This window comes from Lepisosteus platostomus, chromosome 7 (assembly GCF_059453375.1).
Source record: "Lepisosteus platostomus isolate fLepPlt1 chromosome 7, fLepPlt1.hap1, whole genome shotgun sequence".
Lineage (NCBI taxonomy): Eukaryota > Metazoa > Chordata > Actinopteri > Semionotiformes > Lepisosteidae > Lepisosteus > Lepisosteus platostomus.
Window position 1 is genome coordinate 21,708,430 of NC_142617.1, and position 19,447 is coordinate 21,727,876.

At 47.4% G+C, this 19,447-nt stretch overlaps 1 protein-coding gene across 1 annotated transcript; it reads left to right on the forward strand.

The window, feature by feature from the left end:
* The first annotated feature begins 272 nt into the window (after nucleotides 1–272).
* LOC148658471 (uncharacterized) lies at nucleotides 273–16,758 on the forward strand. The gene is made up of 4 exons (XM_088641371.1): nucleotides 273–4,920; nucleotides 13,486–14,404; nucleotides 15,334–16,349; nucleotides 16,738–16,758. Exons 1-4 carry the CDS (start codon nucleotides 661–663, stop codon nucleotides 16,756–16,758), a joined length of 6,216 nt encoding a protein of 2,071 aa, XP_088497497.1. The 5' UTR covers nucleotides 273–660.
* Nucleotides 16,759–19,447: the final 2,689 nt, after the last annotated feature.

Consider the following 19,447-nt stretch of genomic DNA (forward strand, 5'->3'; position numbering starts at 1 on the left):
AAGCTGTCTTTAGCCCTCTAAGCTGGCTAGGCTCAGAACACACAGCTTCATTAGCGAATACATATGCAGGACAACTAGAGAAGACGTTTAACAGAGGATGGATTTTTAGGAACATCCCATCAGACATCCCATCATATTCACAACGTGAAATCTAGAAAATAATATTATGTAACCAAAATCCGCAATATGGAAACAGAACCTGTGTAATTGTTGATAGATGATGTACTCGTAACATTTTTTCAAGACGAACTACAACATTTAAAAAATGACTTGTATGTACTTGATATTGTAACGCCCTCGCCTGGTGGTGAGGAGGAAGCGCCCCTAGGCGCTCGTAGTACCGCTGGGCATGCTGGGAGTGGTAGCCGGGAAGAGTCTGAGGGTCGGCACGATGACCAGCGGCTGACCCTACCTGTGTAAATAATGTCCTAGTAATTCTAGTGCCCTGTGTAGTCCTGTAAAAGTAGAGTGTGTTGTTAGGTAATTACCACCCTAACTGTGTGTACGTGTTCGTCAGTCTCCTCATGTGTGTGTAGATCCTGTGTTTGGTTTTGGTGTGGTTGTAAAATAAAGCCAGTGCTTGGTTAATCGCGTCTCCACTGTTCTTTAGTTCTGAAAAAGAACCTGCAAAACGCTACATTGGTGTCAGAAGCGGGCAGAATGAACAACTCGTGGCAGACACTACCCGATTCCATAAAGCGCCGGCTGACGCTGGAAGACGCAGAACCCATCGGCGGCGCACATAGGGAGCCTGAGCAACTCCTGGGTGCGACAGGTGGCCACAGCCCTTACCAGGGCTACCCAGTAGTGGTCCCGCCAGTAGAATTGGGGCGGCTGCCCCGGAGAGAGGATGCCCTCCCTGCCGGAGCCGATCAGCGATTCCCACACCCATCGGCGCGGGTGCGACCAGGTCGCTACGATGGTGAGGCGCCTTGGGAGACCTATGAGGTGCAGTTCCAGCTCGCGGCCCGGACGAATGGCTGGAGCCGGGCAGAGATGGCCGGCCACCTGGCGGCGGCGCTGGAAGGAGCGGCCTGCCAGGTGCTCCTGGATGTCCCGGAGGAGGACAGAGGCGACTACACGGCGCTGGCAGCAGCCCTCCAGCTGCGCTTCGGTGTAGAGGAGGCGCCGGACTTGATGCGGGAGAGGCTGGCCCTGCGGCGGCGCCGACCAGGAGAGCGACTGGGCCCGGTCGCCGCGGATGTCATGTTCCTCGCCCGCAGAGGATACCCAACTTTCCCCCAGGAGGCGCAGCGGGAGATGGCTCTCCAGGCCTTTCTCAAGGCCCTCTCACCCGAGGAGCTGCGGCGCCACGTGCAGCTGGCCGCGCCAACATCGCTGGAGCAGGCCTTGGCCCTTGCTACACGGGCTGAGGTAGTGTTCGGGGTGACTGGCAGCGCCAGCAGATGCAGTGCGCCCTGCCGGCTGACCGAGGCGGCGACGGAGGAATCCAGCGAGGGGGAAGAGGAGCCAGCCCGTGCAGCGACCGCCGCGGAACAGCCCCGCACGCTGATTTGCGACCGCTGCGGGAAAAGAGGACACCGAGCCCGGTTCTGCCGGGCACCCGAACCTCGCTCGATCGGCGTCGGGAAACGGGAACGGGGCGGCTCAGCGCGGGGAAGGCCGCCCTTGAACACCTCAACCCCCGCTCCGGAGAGCACTGTAAAAACCGGCGCCCCTCACGCCACCGTGGGGCGAGTCGGCTGTAGCCGGGGCCTGTACCTCCACTGCCGGATTGAGGACCAACCCTGCCTGGCCCTACTCGACACCGGTTCATCAGTGACCCTACTTCGGCCGGGCGTTCTCCCCGACACCGAGGGCACCAACCCCCCAGGATGGGAGGCCTCCAGCCTGCGGCTGAGGACCGTGACGGGACAGCTCGCTGCAGTCCGGGGGAAACGGGTGCTTGCCTTCCGTCTGGGTGCAGCGACGGTGCGCCACCCCTGCTACCTTGCACCCATCCAGGAGGACTGCATTCTGGGGCTGGACCTACTGCAGCGAGTGGGGGCCAGGTTGGACTTGGACCGGCAGGAGTTGGTGTGGCAGGGGGAGCGACTGCACCTGGTGGAGGGCAGGTCCGGCGAAGGCCGAGGGACGCGGGCTTGCCAGAGCCGGGGGAACAAGAGGCAGCGGCGGCGGCGGCGGCGGTCGCCGGGGCAGACCAGGCCTGCGAGCCGGGGAGCGAGCGTGCCGGATCCTGCCCCTGAGTCGGCCGGGGGGCCAGACAAGGCGGCGGCGGGGGCCGAGCGTTGCGTGGAAGCGAAGCGTGCCGTTGAGGACCTCTTCCAGCGGAGCTGCGAGGGCCTCGATCAGGACCAGCGGCAGCGGCTCCGGGAGCTACTCGCCCAGAACGAAGACCTCTTTGCGGCGAGGGATGAGGACTGCACCCGCACTGCCCTGGTCCAACACGAGATCAACACCGGCGACGCTCGGCCCATCCGCATCCCACCAGGACGCATGGTCCACGCCAAGCGGACCGCCGCCGAGGAAAAGATCCGGGAGATGGCCGCAGCGGGGGTGATTGAGCCCTCCGCGAGCCCGTGGTCGGCGCCAGCCGTACTGGTTAAAAAAAAAGACGGCTCGTGGAGGTTCTGCGTCAACTACCGCAAGCTGAACGAGGTCACCCGGAAAGATTCCTACCCCCTGCCGAGGATAGATGACGCCCTGGACTACATCACCGGGTCGACCTGGTTCAGCTCCCTGGACCTCCGCTGCGGCTACTGGCAGGTACCGCTTGCTCCCGATGCTCGCCCGAAGACGGCCTTTTCCATCGGCCAGGGCCTCTGGCAGTTTACTGTCATGCCTTTTGGCCTGTGCAATGCCCCGGCGACGTTCGAGAGGCTGATGGAGAGGGTGCTGGCATCGGTCCCGCGGAACCAGTGCGTGTTATATCTGGACGATCTGCTGGTTCATGCACGGAGTTTCGACCAGGCCTTGACGAACCTCCAGGCGGTGCTGGCCTGCATCCGCCGTGCTGGCCTGAGGCTCAACCCCCGCAAGTGCGAGCTCCTGCGGCGGGAGGTGACCTTCCTGGGACATGTTGTTGGACCGCGAGGGGTGGCTACGGACCCAGGTAAGGTCGCTGCAGTGAGGGGCTGGCCGACTCCACGCACCGTCGCGGAGCTCCGCAGCTTTCTGGGGTTGGCCTCGTACTATCGGAGGTTCGTCCGGGACTTTGCCAGCATCGCCGCCCCGCTGCACCGCCTCACCGACAAGGGCCGCCGTTTTGACTGGGACTCGGGCTGTGAGACTGCCTTTGGCCGGTTGCGCGAAGCTCTGGTGGGGGCCCCCGTGCTGGCCTACCCCGACCCGCGGTTGCCGTATATTCTCGACACCGACGCGAGTGACTCGGGGGTGGGGGCGGTGTTGGCGCAGGAGGGGCCGGATGGGGAGCGCGTAGTGGCTTACTACAGTCGGGCTCTGACTAGGCCTGAGCGGAACTACTGCGTGACCCGTCGCGAGCTGCTGGCGGTGATGGCGGCGGTCCACCATTTCAGGCCGTACCTGTTCGGGACCCGGTTCCGGTTGAGGACCGACCATGCGTCCCTCACCTGGCTGCTCCACTTTAAGGAGCCAGAGGGACAGATGGCGCGATGGATAGAGATCCTGCAGGAGTACGACTTCACTGTCGTGCACCGTGCGGGGTCTCGCCATCTCAATGCCGACGCTCTCTCGCGACGCCCCTGCGAGGCCGCGGACTGCCATCACTGCGCCCGGCGGGAGCAGCGTGAGGAGGCTGTCCGCACCGTGGCGGGGGTGAGCGCCGCGGCCACGGCCCGGGAGGGGCCGCTGGGGGTGGGCCTGCCAGACCTGGCGCAGCGTCAGGCAGCTGATCCTGACGTGGGCCCGGTGCTCCGCTGGAGGGCAGCAGGAGTGCGGCCTACACGAGAGGAGCTCGCCCCGCACCCGAAGTCCGTCAAGGCCCTCTGCGCCCTGTGGGAGGCCTTGGAGGTAAAGGACGGGGTGCTGCGCCGGGGGTGGCGGGTACCCTCCAGTGGCGAGGTACGGTGGCAGCTAGTGGTGCCTCGGTCGCTCCGCGGGGCGGTGCTCCAAGCGGTGCACGGCCAACCGGGTGTGGGGCACTTCGGCGGTAAAAAAACCCTGCAGCGTCTCCGAGGCCATTTTTATTGGGGTCTTTGCCACCGGGACGTGGATCGGTACTGCCGAACGTGTGCGGTGTGCGTGGCGCAGAAGGGTCCCCCCGAGCGCTCTCGGGCCCCCCTCCAACAACACCAGGTGGGGGCTCCTATGGAGCGGGTGGGAGTGGACGTTTTGGGCCCGTTTCCGCGCACCGAGGCCGGGAACCGCTACGTCTTGGTGGCTATGGATTACTTTACGAAGTGGCCGGAGGCCTACGCCCTCCCGGACCAGAGTGCCCCCACGGTGGCCGATGCACTGCTGGAGGGGATGTTTGCCAGGCTGGGGGTGCCGGAGGAGTTACACAGTGACCAGGGGCGTAACTTCGAGTCCCAGGTCTTCGCCAGGGTGTGCCAGCGCCTGGGGATTACTAAGACGCGGACCACCCCGCTGCATCCCCAGAGCGACGGGTTGGTAGAGCGGTTTAATCGGACGCTCGCCACCCAGCTGGCCACCCTGGTGTCCCGGCACCAACGGGACTGGGACCGCCACCTCCCCCTTGCGCTCTGGGCGTACAGGACCGCGGTCCAGGAATCCACCGGGTGCACCCCGGCCTCGCTCATGCTGGGCCGGGAAATGCGAACACCGGTGGACCTGGTCTTCGGCCCGCCGCCCGGAGACGGGTCGGCACCGCCGGCTGGACCGGACTACGAGTGGGACCTGCGGCAGCGGATGCAGCGGGTGCACAGCTTTGCACGGACCCACCTGACACAGGCGGGGGTCCGGCAGAAGCGGTACTACGACCTGCGCTGCAGGGGGCCTGCCTTCCAGCCCGGGGACTCGGTTTGGGTGTACCTACCAGGCCCGGGAGGAGGAGCCGTGTGGGGAGGCTCCAGAGGAGCAGCCGGGGCCGGAGCCGGCCGATAGTGGGGCGTCCGTGGATCGCCAGCCGTCACCGCGGCGCAGCGGCCGCTCACGCAGGGTTCCGCAGCAGTTGGCCGAATACGAGTACAGCCTGAGGGGGGTGTTCGACGTCGGCGAGACGCCAGACGCTTCAGGTGGGGGCAGTGTAACGCCCTCGCCTGGTGGTGAGGAGGAAGCGCCCCTAGGCGCTCGTAGTACCGCTGGGCATGCTGGGAGTGGTAGCCGGGAAGAGTCTGAGGGTCGGCACGATGACCAGCGGCTGACCCTACCTGTGTAAATAATGTCCTAGTAATTCTAGTGCCCTGTGTAGTCCTGTAAAAGTAGAGTGTGTTGTTAGGTAATTACCACCCTAACTGTGTGTACGTGTTCGTCAGTCTCCTCATGTGTGTGTAGATCCTGTGTTTGGTTTTGGTGTGGTTGTAAAATAAAGCCAGTGCTTGGTTAATCGCGTCTCCACTGTTCTTTAGTTCTGAAAAAGAACCTGCAAAACGCTACAATATCTCTAATCAATCCACGGGTCCCAGCACAAAACGAAAGTAAAACGCATACCGTTTCTCGCTTCTTATTGCTCAAAAGTAATTTGACCGTATGAAATGCATAATATAAACCTAGAAACATATACGTGAGCAGTACTTAAGCACTGTAGTATCGGTGTTAAGACATACCTCTCAAATACTGTAAATCAAGTTAAAAATATCTCAAGACCGATTCTGGTCGTAATGAAACCATGCAAGGGAGTTTTTATGTCCGTTGCAGTTCTTTTGCAACATGAATATAATTATATCGTTATTAAATTCTTTAGATACGCGATTCCATATTATATTCCCTTTTAATCAAATTCTAAAAGTATGCTTGTTGACTCCGGTATCACGTTAGTTAAAGACTTCGAAGCTTACAATGTTTAGGGAGAAATGGAATACCGGTGTGTATTTTTTTCTTTAAAGTACCGAGACCAGCCATATACTGTATGTTTATGTTAAGATTTCCCTTCAGTGGTAAAATTAGATATGAATATTCAATACTTAAACGGGCACAGTTAAGACATTAAATATACATATACATATTGTATACAGTACAGTTTGCATACGGTAATATGTTTATGTTACGCGATTAAAAAATAAATAAATAAAACTGGAAGGTCCAGCACCACCATTATGTTTATATGGTTGTTTTTGTTGGTTGGTTGTTATTATGGTTATTAATAATACGATCTATAGTTGAAATCTGAGCCTAAATAAAAAGAAAAAGCAAGTGATTAGGTTTATGAGCAATCTAATTACTTATTCGTTTAAAACGCTATATAAAATAAAGTTTATTATTAATTTGCTGGACAGAGCGGTGAACATTATTATGCATAAGACAAAGATAACGATCCTGATCAGTTTAGAAATCTGTGTACGCTGTAAGGTTTTTACTTCTTAAACTTTTAAAATACACGTTTTGAATATAAAGAATTCCTCTTCCTGGTAGTGTGTATAGCACGCCAGCATGTCTTTTTTCTCCAATCAGAGGGGTGTCAGATGGTGTCAGCCAATCACCATTCTGCGTTGGGTAGCAACGGGTGACTGTTCTCAGGCGGAAGATGTAAACAGCTTAATGTTCGTGTTAAATAATTTTTTTTAATTCAATTAAACGGGCACAGTTAAGACATCAAATATACATATACATACTGTATACAGTACAGTTTGCATACGCTAATATTTTTATGTTACGCGATTAAAAAATAAATAAATAAAAATGAAAAGCCCAGCACCAGCTGGATTCGAACACACAACCTGTGCGTTGTTAGTCACGCACCTAGACCAGTAGGCTACAAGACAGCTCGCATGATCAGGTAGGCGAAACAGCCTTACACAGTCCTGCCGCAGTACACGGATATAATCATACCGTTATTAAATTCTTTAGATACGCGATTCCATATTATATTCCCTTTTAATCAAATTCTAAAAGTATGCTTGTTGACTCCGGTATCACGTTAGTTAAAGACTTCGAAGCTTACAATGTTTAGGGAGAAATGGAATACTGGTGTGTATTTTTTTCTTTAAAGTACCAAGACCAGCCATATACTGTATGTTTACGTTCCAAAATTAATATCATTTATGGCCTTCACACGCGTTACAGTATGCTCCTATTCTTTTTATGCTCAGCTACTAAGATTTCCCTTCAGTGGTAAAATTCAATATCTACAACGGGCACAGTAAAGGCGTTTACAGTAAGTCTTTCTACGACAGACCAACGGACCACGAGTGCCCCTGTCGGTCAACCAATCACGCACCGCGGTATCGCGTGTCATCTTACCTGCGGTATCTGTACTGCGGTGTCTGTACCGCGCACTTTGAATGGCTGCATCTGTAGTTAAAGACTTCGAAGCTTACAATGTTTAGGGAAAAATGGAATACTGGTGTGTATTTTTTTCTTTTCATGATAGGTGTTGCATTTTAAATCATTTTCGTAGTTAGAAATTATGAAACGCCCTGTTAAAAGCAAGGAAGTTTTTATGCCCGTTGAAGTAAAACAAAATGCCTGACAAAGTATGGCTTGGACAGATTCCAAGTGCTTGTACAAATGTGCTTAAGAAATTATACTTTGAGTATACAGCTTGTCCAAAGTCATCCATTATTAATACTATTAGTAATATCTTCAGTAAAGGCTTTGTTGCATAAATATTTCTGATAAAGGTAGGTTGTGTACTTTTGTCCAACTGAGCAATCTTGCTTTCATAAAATATACCAACATTTTAATGACTGATGATTAACATGCTGTAATACACAGTTCAAAATTAAAGGCTCAAATGCTGTACATGAGAGGTTAAGCTCCCCCTGGCAGTTTTACAAGGCGACGCCGGATAGTTAGTCACGTGACACACGTGAACCGCGTGATACCCCGGTGGGCGTGTCGCGGTATGCCGCGAAATACCTCACCCATTTTGAATGGCTGCATCTGTATGTGCCCCCTGCTATGTGCTGATGTGCAATTTTAACGCATACAGTTAGTAAGGATCGGTCACTGTTTTATGGTATTATATACAGTATAAAGACATTATGGAATAGGATGGGGACAGGCCTGGCGTCATGGGGGGAGGGAGGAGTGTCGCCCCTTCAGTTTTGGGCAAAAGGATTTACTTAACTTAACTTGCGCCCTAAAAAAATAGTTGTAGTTTGTCAATGGTCAGACAACACTAATTGACACTAACAGTCACTCGGACTGTTTGATGTTCAGGAGGGCTCTCCGTCCAGGAACTGCACATATCAGTGTCGTTATTGAGTGTCAACATTACGATCCTGTTTGCTCAGTTGGACTGATTCCTTGCAGTAGTTTATCATTATACTTAAAATCGTTATATAACTAGGACTAGTTATAGCAGTCTGTGCTTTCTGTTGGTTTTACAATTTTTTCTTAATGATTCAGAACATCCATCAATGTAGCTGCAAAAATGAACGCTTATACTTTTCGCTCCAGGCAATACAAACCACGAGAGTGACGAAAAATGTGAAACTGAAATTCATCGCAAATACCAGATTGCTAGTCGTTATCTTCTATCATGAAGCACTAATCAATGGCATAGCTGCGAGATTTCATTTGGGTAGCTGCACCATACAGCTCCGTTTCAAACGAAATATCACCCCCCCCTCAGAATTTCAGACACCCCCCCTACAGATTTTTCCCCGGGCACCGTGCACTGATGGGGGACGGGGTGTCTAGGAAATGGTTTCAACTTTTCTCAAGAAAATAAAAATAGAAACATCTCTAGGCACTCAAACATTTTACTGTTTTTTTCAGGCAGGTGGCAAGACCCCCTCCGCAAAACCCTTGTATGCCAAGCTGTGGGCATTGATTCGTCGAATATACGTATATTCTCGGAGAAAATACAGCTATACGTATATATACGTCGCCGCGACGTATAATCAACGTTGAATTGCAACCGTAAAATCGACGACATTAATAAACGCATATATAACGTCGAAAACACATCTAACACAGTGCCAGAGGCTTTTTATTGAATATATTGTGTGTGCCGCAACTAGGAGTATACGGCACTCTGCACAGTGTACGAAGTAAATTATTTTCGCAGTAATTAATTTATTTACAGGTGTATAATGAATATAGTAATACATATAATAAATAAATTAATTACTGCGAAAATAATTAAAATAATAATTAAGCATACTGACTATATAAGTAAAAAAATCTAATTTTGACTAATACACTCCATATATACTGATGGAAAAAAGATATGCAACACCTTCTGCTTCCCAATCTGGCCCTCCCGTCTTCATGGAACAGGCTAAAGAGTGACTCATCCGCGAAGATGAGCTGATGCCACTGCTGATGAGTCCATCGCAGCACCCAGTCAGGTGTGACGTCTAGGAAGTTTGAGCAGAGGGCCTGCCTAACAGGTCGCCTTGCTCTAAGGCCAGCAGCATGGCATTCATCAGATGTTTAAACCACATACTGTATATAAGAACAGGGATGTTTTAAGTGATGTAGTTCAATTAACTCTCTTTAATATGTAAATATCCAAAATATGTAAGATAATAATGCCCTTCAGTTGTTTCACACCTTTACTGTCAAGATTACTGAAGTAGAAATATTGTTTATATGTGTAGAAGTACCTGGGTCCCCCATCTCACACCCAGTCACCCATCTCTTTGTCCCTTTAAAAACTGTTGAATCTGTAGATATGAGACAAAGCATGCCGTATTCTTTCAAACAAGCTTTTAACTCCTCCTGATATTCATCTGCACAGACCAATACAGTAATAGAATAACATTGACAAAGGTTTATCTTTATTTGAACACAAAATGTACGGTAGCTCCTGAAGATCTCAAAATAACTAGTAGAGAAGACCTAGTATAAACATCTTGTAAGAAATTCCTGTAAGAAATTTTCAAAGTCATTCCAAATGACCAATCAACAGGGAACATAGAACCAGAACACCTTAATTGAGGATATCTACAGTGGTATTAGAGTCCTTCTGCCAAGGTTTTAGGACTGTACTTCAGAGTTGTGGGTATACAAACTTTCTAGCTTTACTAAGATGATTTACCTGGATTATTTCACAAACATTTTGAGATTATCCTTGGATCAATAAAGTACCAGCACAAAAACTGCATTTTTACTCCAGCTGTTCTCGGTCCTGTCCCTGAAGTACCCTTGTGCTCTGAGTTATGTTTCAACTGAGCCCTTCATCACCAAAGGTAATCGGTGTCTGTAACTGATCTGCTTGCTGACCTTTTCTGTGCTCAGTACTTGGTTTCAAAATTACCATTAAGATGAAGCTGACTGGTCAGAATTCCAAGAAGATGGAATCTTTGTGGAGAATTCTGTGACTCCTAAACACCTTTGCAGGTTTGCAAATATTTTCTTAACTGTATAAACAACCAAAATAATTAATAGTTCAGGTGGGTAGCTGCTGAAAAGCATGGAATAAACCTATTACTTGTGCCAAATTATAAATAATACTTTGTTCATTAAGTACTTTATGTCCAGAACTGATAAAAGAGACAAAACCACAAAACGTTTAATTTTCTAATTATATTTTCTTTATTTCACTGGTCACATTCAAATGTTTGAATCAGAATATTAATATTATTTGATTACTTAAGCAGATTGCAATTTAATATTATGGTGGAAGGACAGGCACCCTTTTCTACAATATATGTTTTGTATAATAATATAATATTTTATTATTGTTGGAATTTTCTGCAACTGTTCTAAAAATTAATATTTATTTTTATGGTTTTCAACTGTCTTACCACAAGAAACATCATACTCCACATTTTATAAGTATCAGGAGCTGATAGCAACAGAACTAAAAAAAAGTAATTTCTAGGAATGATCACTGTCACATTTATAGCTGGAAAGTAATCATTCTTTCATACTCTAAAATATTTCACTCACTGGGTCAATCTGCAGTTCCACTTGAGCAATCCAACATTACAAATTGTCAAGCACAGTTCCTTGAAGGGCTGAAAAGAGATTCTGACTGTGGAGATGAAATAAGCATCTTGCTATTTTATCAAAAAAAGGTGTACAAGAAATTATCACTCTTTTCCTCAAGTCTCTATTCCAGCACATACAGTTTTAGGTGACATAGTTAAGATATCATATTCATTACAGAAATATTTTGAGCAGAGAGAGGAATAACTGTAATCAATTTTCATGATGAAAATGCAGCGCTAATTATTTGTTACTGAAGATCACATACATGGTGGTAATAGCTCACATAATTATTTTTGGAATGGTAATGAAAGAATCAATCCATTTTCTAACCATTTTATCCAGGGTAAAAAGGGTCAAGGGGGAGCTGGAGGCTAAACCAGCAAACAACGGGTGTATTGCAAACGGGAGCACCCAGAAAAAAAACTGCAAGAACATGGGAAAACATAAACTCCACACAGATAGCACCCCACAAATTGAACATTGGGCCGAAGTTCTGCAAAGCATGAATACTAACCATTGTACAGTACCTCTCGGTAATGAAAGCAATTCAATTTACTGATCAGGTTAAAAGTCATGAGGAGGACAAATACATACTGTAGATACTCTTTCTTATCAGTAAAAGCTATTATTGCTGTCTCTGTCTTTCTTCTTTCTTCTTAAACTCTCAGGATATAGTGAGCCCAGATCCTCAAGGACAATTCCTACACATAATTGGATGCCATTACTGACTGTAAAAACATGCTATTTATTTCCTAAGCGTGGACTGGCTCCTAGAAATTCTATACCTTGTATTGTTAGGTAAAAATAGCTTTTGTTTATGATGAAAGTAGCAGATGAAATTGATTTCTCTATCTAAAAATTAGGTCAAACTAAATTTGCACTACATTTTCATTTACATTCATGTTTCATTGGTATGTTTTCTATTATAGAAATTGCACAAGTTGATTTGTTATAAATATTAAAATCAAAGTACAGTACTCTAAAGAGATGATTAACTATAACTGTTGTAAGAGGACACGGGGAAGGGTCATCTCTAACAGGTACTTCCGAAACGAAATGCTGAAAATGCTAGAGATGGACCTTAGCGAGATGGCGGACAAAAAGAATCAGCTGACCAGTAGATGGAAAGGGTCTACCTTAAGAGACAACGAGACACAGCTGAGACGCATCAGGAACCGGGATATAAGTGGCCCGGAGGCAGTGAACAGCGCGGCAGCCGGTAAGGTGAATGCGTTTTGGAGGAAAAGAGTGGAAAGAGGTGGATGTTAAGGATCGGGCTAACGAACGACTGCAAGGAGAAAGGTTTATGATTTTGGATTACGGACACTGGTTTAGGATACATCGCGGATTGTCTTTATTACGAACTTTTGGAACTCGGAACGAATCAGGACTAAGGGAACGGATTACGGACTGTATTAGGAACACAGTTGTTGGAAGAAACGCCACGGATCGGAGGACAGTAAAGTGTGGTGTAAGTACGACCTTCGTTTACATAAACTATTCCCCCGGAGACACCACAATTGGATGAGGATGCGGGCAACTCCCGCTTGGGTTTGAGAATCGAAGAGAGCAAGTTTTTTTGTGTGTGTGTGTGTGTGTGCGGGTTCCGCTTTGCACGTGTGAAGAAACGCTATGGAAGAATTAATACAGCAGTTGTCCCAGGCCACCCTCGCCCAATTCCAGGCATTGCAAGGACAACGAGAAGCTAACGAAGCGCAACTGGAGGCAAACCAAATCCAAAAAGAAACCAACGAACGAATTATAGAGGAGCAAAAATTAATCCGCGCAAAGTTGTGCAGGTTAAGGGAAGAAATCCGGCAGGCCCCTGTAGCGGGGAGAGGCACCGCTCAGGAAGAACAAATTACGCTAGAAAAGATGACTGAGCTTGATGATGTGGAAGCGTATTTAACCACTTTTGAAAGAACTGCAGCTCGAAATGCATGGCCCAAAGAGCAATGGGCTGGGAGAGTAGCCCCTTATTTAATTGGAGAAGCCCAAAAGGCATATTATGATTTAAAAGAAGAAGATGCAGAGAATTATGAGACTCTGAAAAATGAAATATTGGCAAGACTAGGGGTAACCATGGCGATACGAGCAGTCCGGTTCCACAATTGGAGCTACCAGATGAACAAGCCTACGAGGTCTCAGATGTTTGACCTGGTACATCTGGCAAAGAAATGGCTCCAGCCAGAAGAATTAAACCCAGGACAGGTGGTAGAAAGGGTGGTGTTGGATCATTTCGTGAGGAGTCTGCCTGTGCACCTGAAAAGAAAAGTAAGTGAAGGGGATCCCCAGACCCTAGATCAAGCCGTGGACTGGGTGGACAGACACCATGCCACAGAGGCCCTGATTAGGGAGAGAAAAGGGGACTTTCGGAGGGAGGAGAGAAGAAGCCCCAAGAGTCTGGAAACCGAACTAAAGTACCGGCCAATAAAGTATAGTGACTATCGGGAACCTATACAGTTAAAAAAAACCCTTCGGGGGAAGTCTGACGCAAGGCCCCGGCCATGGGAAGAAACCCGGCGATGTTTTAATTGTCAGGAAGAAGGGCATTTAGCCAGCTATTGCCCTGGCCTGCCAGAACCCATGCAGGTAGACCCCAGAGATGAAGCCCTATGCAACTACCTTACAGCGGGGATCCCGACCCGCGAGGATCCCCATCTTACGAACATCAAGATAGAGGGAGAACCCATCGAGGCCTTATTGGACTCTGGCAGTGCGGTGACCCTGGTGACCCCTACAATACTTCCGGGAGGACTAGAGATTCCAAGAACAAAGGGAATACCTATTACTTGCATTCACGGGGACACCAAAGACTATCCGAAGGTCGAATTGAGCATCTCTACAGAACAGGGGACCTACCGCTCAACGGTAGGAGTGGTTGAGCAGTTGCCATACCCTGTCATACTGGGACGAGACTGTCCCCATTTCCTCCAGATTTGGAACACGATCCAATCAGCTAGGTCAAGACCAATCCCCTGGCCGGAAGACAGTGGTGACGCCCCTGCCGACGACCCTGATGAGACGGACCCACAAGAAAGCGGAACTGAACTTGGAGTTGAGTTTGGAAATATGGAACTACCAAACTGGGAACCCCCAGAACGTCGGGGTAAGTTTGGGACGGCCCAACTAGAAGATGGGAACTTGAGACATGCGTGGGGACATGTCAGGAAAATTGATGGGGAGTGGTGTACTGATCCTAACACAGTGAGTTACCCATATTTTATGACGAAGAATAATCTCCTTTATCAAGTGCAGCAGAAGGGACAGGAAGAAGTGGAACAACTCCTTATTCCCCGGCCTTACCAGATGAAACTCCTCAACTTGGCCCATAGCCACCTCCTGGGTGGGCACCTGGGGATAAAGAAGACATCCGAGAGACTCCTCTCTAGGTTCTTTTGGCCAGGGATCTATAAGGCCATCGAGAAGTACTGTCGGGAATGCCCCGAGTGTCAGAAAAGTGCGCCACAACCTTATTATAGGAACCCTTTGATTCCCCTCCCAATTATTGAAACCCCCTTCGAACGGATTGGGATGGATTTGGTGGGGCCCCTGATCAGAACCACCAAGGGTCACCAATATATTCTAGTAATAGTAGACTATGCTACCAGGTACCCCGAAGCCATTCCGTTGAGAGCTGCCACCGCCAAAAACATAGCTAGGGAGCTAGTACAACTGTTTGCTCGAGTCGGAATTCCTAAAGAGATCCTAACTGATCAAGGAACACCTTTTATGTCGAAAGTCATGCGAGACTTATGTAAGCTGCTGGGTATACACCAGATCCGAACCTCTGTTTATCACCCTCAAACCGATGGTCTAGTAGAACGTTTTAATAAGACCCTGAAAAGCATGCTTAGGAAGACGATGCAAAAGGATGGAAAAAATTGGGATCAGCTGCTCCCGTATCTCATGTTTGCGGTTCGAGAAGTACCGCAGGCTTCGACTGGATTTTCCCCCTTTGAATTATTATACTCTCGGAAACCACGGGGCCTATTGGACGTGGTCAAAGAACCGTGGGAACATCAACCTTCCCCTCTACAAACTATCATTGAGCATGTGGAACAGATGAGAGAAAGAATAAATGTTATTGTTCCCTTAGTGAAAGAAAACCTGGAGAAAGCCCAGGCTCAACAACAACAAATTTATAATAGGGGAGCAGTTGCGAGGGAATTTCAGATTGGGGACAGAGTACTGGTGCTAGTTCCAACCCCAGAGTGTAAATTCTTGGCATCCTGGCAGGGACCTTATGAAGTGGTGGAAAAGGTGGGGCCAGTCAACTACTGTATAAGGTCAAGCAACATGACAGAAGACGGCAGCATCAAATCTACCACGTCAATTTGCTGAAAAAATGGCATGGCTCCGAAGTTCTGCTCACCCACTTTTCCCCAGACCCTCTGGAAGAAGAAACAGGTGCGGTAGCCGTGGGAGACCTGGCTCCGGCACAAAAACAGGAACTACAAGAATTCCTGTCCCAAAACAAAGATGTTTTTTCCCGGACACCTGGTCGAACCCACCTTATACAACATAAGATCGTCACAGAACCGGGGAAAAAGGTAAGGCTACCCCCGTATCGAGTACCAGAAGCCAAAAGGAAACTGATTAAAGAAGAGGTGGGTAAAATGCTGAAGTTGGGAATAATCGAGGAATCCCATAGTGAGTGGGCTAGCCCGATAGTTCTGATCCCCAAGCCGGATGGAACGATCCGATTTTGCAACAATTTCAAAAGGTTAAATGAGATCTCGCGGTTTGATGCAAAACCCATGCCCCGTATAGATGAACTAATCGAGCGATTAGGTAACGCTCGATACATCAGCACCCTTGATCTTACAAAGGGATATTGGCAAGTGCCGCTGGCCAAAGAAGATAAAGCCAAAACCGCTTTTGCCACACCTGAAGGACTATATCAGTATAGGGTCCTACCCTTCGGTTTGCATGGCGCTCCCGCAACATTCCAAAGATTGATGTACCGAATTCTGAGACCGTATCGGGATTTAGCAGCCGCCTACTTGGATGACGTTGTAATCCATAGCATGACCTGGGAACAACATCTATATTACCTGGAAGCAGTGACTGGAGCGTTGCGAGCAGCAGGATTAACGGCTAACCCAAATAAATGTTGTCTGGGGGCTAGGGAAGCCAATTACCTGGGTTATACGATCGGGAGAGGATTGATCATGCCTCAAGATCAGAAAGTACAATTAATCAAGAACTGGCCCAAACCAGCTACCAAGAAGCAAATTCGAACGTTTGTGGGACTGGCAAGTTACTATCGGCGTTTCATCCCAGGGTTTGCAGCCATGGCCGCCCCTCTACACGATCTGACGAAGATGAGCTGTCCGGAGAAAATAAAATGGACCGACGTGGAAGAGAGGGCTTTCCAAGACTTAAAAGCAGCTCTCACTTCAGTAAGCTTTTCATGGTACAAACTGATGCTTCAGACACTGGGATTGGAGCCATTCTGTCGCAGGAGATTGAAGGACTGGAGCATCCTATTCTGTATATCAGCCGTAAATTGAATCCGGCCGAAAAACACTATTCCACAATAGAGAAAGAATGTCTAGCAATCAAATGGGCCCTAGACTATTTGAAGTATTATTTATTGGGAAGACAATTTATATTATACACAGATCATGCGCCATTAACATGGATGTTACAAAATATGGATAAAAACGATAGAATTACGCGGTGGGGTCTTAGTCTGCAAAGATTTCAATTTCAGTCGGTCTATAGACCCGGAAGGAAACAAGGAAATGTAGACGCCCTCTCCCGAATGCACTGTTTGTTTTTTTCTAGATCGCCCGGGGTCGGGGCTGATCTCAGGGGGAGGGAATGTAAGAGGACACGGGGAAGGGTCATCTCTAACAGGTACTTCCGAAACGAAATGCTGAAAATGCTAGAGATGGAGCTTAGCGAGATGGCGGACAAAAAGAATCAGCTGACCAGTAGATGGAAAGGGTCTACCTTAAGAGACAACGAGACACAGCTGAGACGCATCAGGAACCGGGATATAAGTGGCCCGGAGGCAGTGAACAGCGCGGCAGCCGGTAAGGTGAATGCGTTTTGGAGGAAAAGAGTGGAAAGAGGTGGATGTTAAGGATCGGGCTAACGAACGACTGCAAGGAGAAAGGTTTATGATTTTGGATTACGGACACTGGTTTAGGATACATCACGGATTGTCTTTATTACGAACTTTTGGAACTCGGAACGAATTAGGACTAAGGGAACGGATTACGGACTGTATTAGGAACACAGTTGTTGGAAGAAACGCCACGGATCGGAGGACAGTAAAGTGTGGTGTAAGTACGACCTTCGTTTACATAAACTATTCCCCCGGAGACACCACACTGTCTTCCACATATATTCAGCCATAGCATACAAACACACACAGCCGTTTTGCCTATATTAGTGGCATAGCTGTGACCTGGCCGGTAAAATGTATTTACTGGAACTGGGATGATTAAGAAATAAAAAAAATTATGAATCATGAGAAATACAAATTAAATTACTGTACTTGATTCACAACATTACAATTAGGTATCTAACGAATTATAAATTCATTGTTTAAGGATTATAAAACCATGTTTCTGCAAATTATAGAAACATGCAATTAAAATACACAATAACCCTGAAAATTCTCCTTGAAAAACATATACATATATTCGATATATATATATGCCTGTTTCACTGACTGAAGTAATCTATGCCATGATAATGAGCTCTAATACAAGCAAAACAGCTGTTTTAGGTGCTGACTTGACCTTGCCTTATACAGTATATGCAAAGCAGTATTAGAAGTCTACTTAGGAGGTTCTGTGTCTCAGGATTGTGAAATTGTAATGGCTTATTTAATTTGTTATTTTCCAATATCTATGTAAAAATTATTAGTTACATTTGATGGGTAGGGTAGGTCCCCTTTTCAGGCCATAGAGGCCCATGGTGGGCAAGGGCCACCTTTTTGCTTGACCATCTGACACTAGAGGTGGAGGTGATGTGGTCAGCATCATGCTCCAGCCCGCCTATTTGCCCCAGAAGGATTAACCCCCAGTACTCATTTGGAAAGCAGGCTGAGTGGACCTGGGAGCCATCTGCATTAAAACATATGCACAACCAATTAAAAAAAAAAGGTATTTTGACTAATAGAATCATCAAATTATAAATAACTCTACTGGGAGACACTCTTGTCCACTGCTTGGCAAGATGCAAAATCCATTACAGAACTGCAACTGAAAATAAAAAAATGCTCTGCTTTTAGAAGGTGGTAATGGCTCCTATGAGAGCAACCAATGCCTCCTACCTGAACCATGACATCCCACTGTTTCCAGTTCATCAGTCCTCAGCTGCTGGACCAGACCAGCTTTGCTACAATGACAACAGTGGCTTCTTAATGTTGCTCTGACAGTTCAGGACAATGATGTTCATTGAGGATTTCTCCCTCAGTAAAACTATATGTCCTTGCTGGACCTACAAAGATTTTTTTTTATTTATTGAAAGTCTTTCCTCAAAAGTATATCCTATTTTATGTGTTGTCTTTTTTTATTTCCCCAGGAAGCATGTCAAAAACTGTCCAGAAACAGCATGGTAAATTTCACAGCCATCTGTCTGGCCAGACATCACAATAAATTCAAACATCTGAAGCTTTTTCTCACTGTTTTTATGAGCATCTCTGCATACGGAAAGGCTGACTTCATGAATATTGTCAAAAGGTTGACGCACCAAAAGAATACATGCTTAGCAAAAAGAAATTACTTGCTAACGACGAATCCATCATGAAAGATGGTCTATGGATACATAAGACAAAGATGCAGTTGACATTTAACCTGTAAGGCATTCAAAGAGAGTAAAACCATACAGTATATATAATTCTGTACTTTAAATTGCTTTCTTGCCTTGCCAATAAGTTGCTCTTAGGATATCTCCCAGACAAAAGTAAACAATATTAATAAAATCTAAAAAGACTTAAAAGTGTCCAAAGCTGGAAAGAAGCAGAATTCTTCATCACTCTGCTGCTCAGCCAGCATTAAACAGCTTCCCCTCTTGATAGCTTGTCTAATTTCTTAACTCGCAGCATGAACAGCAGTTCTGGTGTGTTGTTAGGCTTGTGTTTTTGCACTGACACTGTTCCTCTCTTCTAGCCAAACCCTTTGAATTGCATCCCAGTTCTCACCGGAATGTCAGTGATTGATTGCATGAGGCTTAAAACTTGAAGGCTACTTTCTTCAGGGAATTGTGCCACCATTTGTTTGATGTTTTTCTTTCTTATGTGAATTTCCTTTTCTAATTTAAGGGACCGAAATCACAATTGCATTTTAAAAAGGGTCAAAAGGTTTGATTTTTTTTCTTTGACAATAAAACATGCAGCACTGAAATAAAACAAACTGTGATAATTTTGTGTGCATAAATGGTTGGCTGAAACACTTTGGCCTTCTTTGCATGCATGTAAACATGGGTTGACTACAAGACTACAGTTGGCACTCTTCTACAACGATTACTCAAATATTCCAGA